The 6,153-nt window shown below is 28.8% G+C and overlaps 2 protein-coding genes and 1 long non-coding RNA gene across 6 annotated transcripts; all 3 read right to left on the bottom strand.

Moving 5' to 3' along the window:
- Positions 1-590: 590 nt before the first annotated feature.
- Positions 591-1,870, bottom strand: LOC128395203 (uncharacterized). Its single transcript, XR_008326535.1, has 3 exons — positions 1,675-1,870; positions 1,327-1,537; positions 591-871 (listed from the first exon to the last, which is right to left on the bottom strand). It is a non-coding gene; the product is annotated as an uncharacterized LOC128395203 (long non-coding RNA).
- A 1,314-nt stretch (positions 1,871-3,184) lies between these two features.
- On the bottom strand, positions 3,185-4,545 carry LOC128395201 (uncharacterized histidine-rich protein DDB_G0274557-like). Of its 4 annotated transcripts, none has more exons than XM_053355602.1 (3): positions 4,252-4,535; positions 3,703-4,188; positions 3,185-3,612 (listed from the first exon to the last, which is right to left on the bottom strand). In XM_053355602.1, exons 2-3 carry the CDS (start codon positions 3,830-3,832, stop codon positions 3,347-3,349), a joined length of 396 nt encoding a protein of 131 aa, XP_053211577.1. In that variant the 5' UTR covers positions 3,833-4,188; positions 4,252-4,535; the 3' UTR covers positions 3,185-3,346. The 4 variants fall into 4 exon arrangements, 3 of the variants coding, with proteins under 3 accessions (XP_053211577.1, XP_053211576.1, XP_053211578.1); XR_008326534.1 differs by having other exon boundaries at positions 3,440-3,612; positions 3,703-3,803; positions 3,904-4,537; XM_053355603.1 differs by having other exon boundaries at positions 3,440-3,612; positions 3,703-3,803; positions 4,252-4,545.
- A 480-nt stretch (positions 4,546-5,025) lies between these two features.
- On the bottom strand, positions 5,026-5,913 carry LOC128395802 (uncharacterized histidine-rich protein DDB_G0274557-like). The gene is made up of 5 exons (XM_053356287.1): positions 5,622-5,913; positions 5,503-5,545; positions 5,347-5,414; positions 5,216-5,234; positions 5,026-5,093 (listed from the first exon to the last, which is right to left on the bottom strand). The coding sequence occupies exons 1-5, from the start codon at positions 5,775-5,777 to the stop codon at positions 5,026-5,028; spliced, it is 354 nt and encodes a 117-aa protein (XP_053212262.1). The 5' UTR covers positions 5,778-5,913.
- Positions 5,914-6,153: the final 240 nt, after the last annotated feature.

The raw sequence follows: 6,153 nt of genomic DNA, 5'->3' as shown, positions 1-6,153 counted from the left end.
TAATATAGTTTTCTATTTCATTTAGATATCAAATTGCAGAAAAACAATTGGAACAACTTTGGGAATCCTTTACAGTTCTTATATACCAGGATAGAATCTGATTTCATTGACATCTCATTTATCTTAATTGTTGTCTGTGGTTTGTCTTTGTCTCTTATTGGCCAATCACTATTTTCCAATCATTTCATTTTCCTTTGGAATTGTAATTTAAACCTTGAAAAAGAATAAAAATTTGAAATTAAAAGTTAATATCACATTAAAACGTAAATACTAATCAGTTAATTTGAAGTTGAACATCAAGAGAAATGATTACAATTTAAATGAGAATCAAATTCTGTATCACATAAAGATTATGATTAAGATTAAATTGAGAAATTAAATATTATTGACTTACTTTTTCTAGGACGGCGATGATTAGAATCAACTAATTTAGTTTCTAATGATTATATCGATACAACAATGATTGATCATTTGTAGGAGATTTTGATGAAATAATCACACTGGACATTGTAATTGATTGGAATCAATTGGCCACATTGAATATATTACAATCAGTTAATTTGAAAATCCAATAGTAAGAAGATAATCCATTAAGATCAAATGAGAGGAAGTTCATAATCATAATGTTAATTGTTATCATCAGTTGGCAATATTGTTTCACTTTATATTAATATCATCAAGCTCTTGGTCATTAATTTGATCTTCATCATTGTCAGATTATATCATCTAATCGCTAATGGTCATCTTTGTGTGTTCATATCAAAGGTCAACCATCTTAATCTTGTCCTTTCTTAATTAAGTTATTCATTAGATTGTATCATCACCATTATAATGATAAACGCTCTGTCCGGTGATGTCCATCTTGAATGAGCTATAAATAAAAATGAAAAGGAAAAATGTTTAGGCTTAACCAAGGTCAGAAAGGTAAATTATTATCAAATATAAAAATCATAATCATCATCAACTATTATATCGTAATTAAGTAACAATCAACAAGAAAATAATAACAAGTCTCATCTCTTCATTATCATCAAGTGAATTTGTGTCATTTAAATGTTGAGTTGAAAGAAAGAGTAAAAAAACAGTCAACAAACCTTGATTGTTGAGTAGTTGGTTAATTTTTTTCATCTCCTCTAATTGTATTAATTAAACAATACAAATTTAAATGAGAGATGAAAACAAATTAACCAAAAAGGGTTCAACTGTTTATAAACTCATCACTTAAGGCCTATTGTTTTTCTTGTTGTTGTTGTTGATTAAAATTAAACATTTCGCTCTTTTAACGGTTAATAATTTAACTCATTTTTAAATGAATTAAACACTTACTTTTACAATAGAAATAGCAAAATAATGATAATTTTGTTGATCAACTGTATTAATCTTGAGAAGAAGACAATTTAACCCAAAGAGTAACTCAATTAAACGCTTATTGTAATCTCTTCATTAGAAAGCAACAAGTAAGTGAATCTCCTCCATGTTAACAAGAGATGTAAAAGAAAAGGTAAATTTAAAACGTTAAATTGTTGATGATTTGTACCTGTATCAAAATGAAGAGAAGAAAAAGATTAATATTGTAACAAAAAAAAACAATCGTAATTCAATTAACAACAATTAACCGTTTTGAATTGATTATGAAAGTAAAAGGATAATAAAGAGAGACAAATGTAAACCTACCCAAAGAGTTTGTTATATTTTCTGGAGCATAAAATTAATTGTTTCGACAATTAGTCCATCCACTTGGTGACTAAACACCACCAGGATGTGTCAACAATTAGAAATGAGAGAAAATCAAATCAATCAGAATTAAAAATTAATCCAATTGATACAAAAAAAAGTGAAATTAAAAATAAAAGGGTTGATCAAATTGAAGAAATAAACAGTTACAATTTTTTCTTTGAAAATGTTCCCTCCCTTTGGAATTAAAAATTGGCGCGATTTTTGTAGACAAAGAAAATGTCTAATCTTAATTGTTTTGTTTTTCTCTTTTTCTTTTTTTGATTGTTAATTTACCTGATTAACTAATTGATTGTTTCTAATTTTACTATTCCAATGATTACCTGTGATCTCCTGATATGCGTCTAATTGGATTGTCTAAGCAATTGAAGGTAAAGTGTATTCGTTTAGTTTGATTTGTTATATTTTCTGAAAAAAAAATTGTTTTCATTTTTTTCTCATTCTAATATCAAGATGATTGTAATTAATATTTGTTTTTATTTTTCGACAATTTCTTAATTTTCTTTGATTGCAGACAAATTATCTCTCTTGTTCTGATGCTGGTGATGATAATTATTACCTTTAAATCTCTTGTTACATGATGGAAAAAAAATGGATGTCATTTGATGATCAGTTATTATTTTCTCTATACAATCAACACTTATTTACAATTAACCCCATTGGCGATTTATTTATTGATGATGATTGTATCTCAATTACGATTGAACTTGTCTCTCCAGGAGAGGAAGAATATAAAGAAAATCAAATCAACAATCAGGTATTTATATGAACAAACAGTTAATTAATCTGATTTTTCTGCCTCTAGTTCACCTTTTTTTCAGTAATTAAGCATACACCCTAATTTAGTGTCTTTTTTAATGATTAAATGCTTGCTGGCAATGTAAACAACAATTTTATCATCATCATCATCAACAACAACAACAACAATAACAGATCTGAGCTGAATGTGTGTCACCAAAAGCCGGAAAAATTAGCGACAATTATTAGGCTTTTGAAAACGTGATCAACCTAAACGCCAAAAACAATGGGACAGTTGAAAGCTTTTTTGGACACAGGAATGGACAGATAATCTTATCCAATGAAGATAACAAGATTAATTCAATTGTCTAAGATGGACAATTAAATTAACCTTAATTTTCAAGGTTAATGATATAATCAGTTGATCAATTGTTATCATTTTCAGCTTTACAATAACAACACTATTCTCGGTCAATGTTATCATCTTTATCCGGGATACTTTTAACCATCAAAAAGGATTTTCATTTAAGTATATAATTAATTAATTTACCTCAATTTTAAACCATTTAACGGTTTTCAATCTTCGCTTGTCTTAATTGTTAAATGGTAATTAAGTAGAAAAACTGTTGATATCTTAATTATATTGAAAAGTTACATGAATTTTATATGTTTACGGAATAGAAAGTGAAATAATATTTGACAGGATTGTTTATTCAAGTAGAAAAATTTTATTGATTAACCCAAATTAACTTGATTACATAATGTTAACTTAATTATATATCCAATAGATTCCCAAAAACCAATAAGCACCAGGCTTTCAATTGGTCATTTTTTTCAATGTGATCATTTGCTGACCAGAGTTAACATTGATTGTTTACTCGGCATCAATAATCTTGATCACTTTGATTATTTTCTTATCATGAATATCTTCATGATTATGTTTATCGGCATGTTTATGTTTATGATCATGTCCATGTTTGTGGCCATGTTTATGCCCGTGTTTGTGGCCGTGCTCATTTTTATGTCCATGTTTATGGCTGTGTCCATGTCCATGGTCGTGCTTGTGTCCAGCATGATGACCATGAGCATGATGACCACCATGGTGATGGTCACTCATTTCATCGTGCCATCCATGATGACCTGAAACATTGTAGATGACAATCATTAGATCAATAATTGAATTCTCAAGTTGATTAAATTGATCTGATTGTTCAAACATAATTAACTTACCATGATGGTGATGATGATCATGACCATGTCCATGATTGTGACCATGAGTGTGTCCATGTCCATGTTTATGGTGATGTTTATTTTGTGGTGATGTTTGTGACCTGTTAGAAAATAAGAAAAAGAAAAACATACAACCCAATTAGTAAATTAGTTAATTAATTGTTCGCTAAAAAAGGAAAGGGAAAGGATTAATCAAAGTACTTCTCTGATGATTTTTAATCCATTTGTTCAACCAGAAAGATTAACGGGATTGATTATTATCCAAATCGAAAGCCAAAGTTACAATTGAAAGGTGAAAATTTCTAATTTCAATTCATTTGATTTATCTTAAATCACAATTAATCTAATTGTAAACAATTTTCTCCCTTTAAAAATAATCATCTACATTTTTCCAGCAATTAAAATCAACACGAAATCATTGGAACCAAGATTACATCAGGAAGAGATTGAGTTAATTGTCAACGAGAAACTTGAATCTCAATTAAGCTGAAATATAAATTATGTTTTTCCTAATTGTTAATATTACTAAATTGTGATCGATATTCTTACCTCTACACCCTAACAATTTAGATGTTGATGGTTGATCACAATCAACAATTTCCTCAATCATTGTCTCTTCCAGGGTAACACAATCATCGTTGTTAACATTAAGATTTTCAAGATCATTAGTTAATTTTTCAGCCATTTTCTTTGCTTAACAATCAACACTTTTGATTAACAATTAACAATTGAATATAAAAATTTCACCGAGTAAAACAATCAATAGTTTAAAATGGTTAACCAGAAGCAAAATTTCAGCACAGAGACACAAAATTATCAAGTGAATTTAACTCAATTGGAAACAATCAATTTATATGAAAACCTGATAGAGAATGAGACTCATCATCCTTATCATCCTTATCTTCAATTTTATTATTCTGTTTACTCACTCGCTGAGTCTTGTGATTCATCACATGATGAAATAATTTCAATCATCTTTCTCATGTAATCTCATTGATAAATTTCATGGAAACATGAATAATAATATTCTTGAAATGTCATTTGCCTAACAATTAACTCAAATTGTTGTTAGTTTGTTTATCTTTTCTTCATACTAATATAAATAATAATTTCATCTAGAAAACTATTCAATAGATTAAGTTACCTGGAAATTTGTAATCAATCATTTCAAGGGCACAATTAACGTCATTTCAAGTTAATTCAGTTCGTTCTAGACTTACAAAGAAACTATTGTAAAGAGTTGCGTATACGTGATTTAATTGTTGATACATAATCTACTAATAACTTGTTTATTTTACTACTGATTCATGTTAATTGTCTGTCTCAATTAAGCTGATTGTTAATCAGAAGCTTAATTGAGACTGAAAATTTACAACCATCGGTTGTAAGTTCTGAATGGTAACATTGATTTGCGATTTTTGTTTAGATTAATGAATCGATTTGAAACTTTTAAATTGTAACTTTTTGACTTTCGTTTTGTTTTGATTAATGATTATTAGATTGATAAACTTACCGTGACCGTGATGATGACCCTAAGATGACCAGTTGCAATAGAGGAAGAGACAAAAGTTTATCAGGACATGAAACTTTTACGATTTCGGTGAAATTTTTGATTGTGATCAGAATAATTCTGATTAAACTTACATGATGGTGACCATGATGATGGTGGTTATTGTGGTGATGTCCATGCCCGTGATGATGCCAATGGTGACCTATGGAAATAGATAATGAAAATATCAGCACCGAAAACGATAATAGTGATAATAGAAAAATGCCGAAAATCGTAACCAATCAATTTACCCGCTTTCGATGAATGATGATGATGATGGTGGTGGTGATGAACCTGTAGCAGTACAAAGTGGACAATTAGAATGAAATTGGTGACAATTTAAACTAAATTAAACGTAAAAAACACTGACCCTTGGCTGTCGAGTCTCCGAAACCATTAAATCCGTTGTTTCAATTGATTCCTTAGCTGGAGTTGATTGTCCATCGGCTTTTGATTTATTTTCATCTGATCCTAAAGTGGTCAAGCACAATGATAAAAACAATATAATTACCGGTGTTAATTTCATCGTTTAATTGATTAGTAGAGGGATTAGATTATCTAATTGGTATTAACTGCACAATTTGATTGACAATTTAAAGTTATACTTTGATCAACTCAAGTGAAAGTGATTTCTGGTCAAAAATCAAAGGTTTATATATATTGTGAATTTTAATCAGTCCAACAATTAGTTAATTCATTTCCGCTGAAGATGATGATGATCCTCATCTTTAATTGTAATAATTTGAAGATCAGACAGAGATAATTATCACCATCATCATTGATTAATCAGCAACAAAGGGAAAAGGTTAATTTAATTGTATCATCAAACAAGTGAATCTTGTATTCATAATCAAAGTGCAACAACAATTAGTTGATTTTTTCTTATTCACTTGTAACAATTT

This window comes from Panonychus citri, unplaced genomic scaffold, assembly GCF_014898815.1.
Source record: "Panonychus citri isolate SS breed McGregor unplaced genomic scaffold, ASM1489881v1 Contig00141, whole genome shotgun sequence".
NCBI classification, from domain to species: domain Eukaryota; kingdom Metazoa; phylum Arthropoda; class Arachnida; order Trombidiformes; family Tetranychidae; genus Panonychus; species Panonychus citri.
Note: the sequence above shows the minus strand (reverse complement) of the source record. Positions and strands in the feature narration are given on the sequence as shown.

Coding starts and splice junctions, on each gene's coding strand:
- LOC128395201 (XM_053355601.1), bottom strand. CDS start 3,832: ATGTTTTTCTTTTTCTTATTTTCTAACAGGTCACAAACATCACCACAA. Junction 3,613..3,702: donor TGATCATCATCACCATCATG/GTAAGTTAATTA, acceptor ACAATGTTTCAG/GTCATCATGGATGGCACGAT.
- LOC128395802 (XM_053356287.1), bottom strand. CDS start 5,777: ATGAAATTAACACCGGTAATTATATTGTTTTTATCATTGTGCTTGACC. Junction 5,546..5,621: donor CGGAGACTCGACAGCCAAGG/GTCAGTGTTTTT, acceptor GTACTGCTACAG/GTTCATCACCACCACCATCA. Junction 5,415..5,502: donor TCATCATTCATCGAAAGCGG/GTAAATTGATTG, acceptor CTATTTCCATAG/GTCACCATTGGCATCATCAC.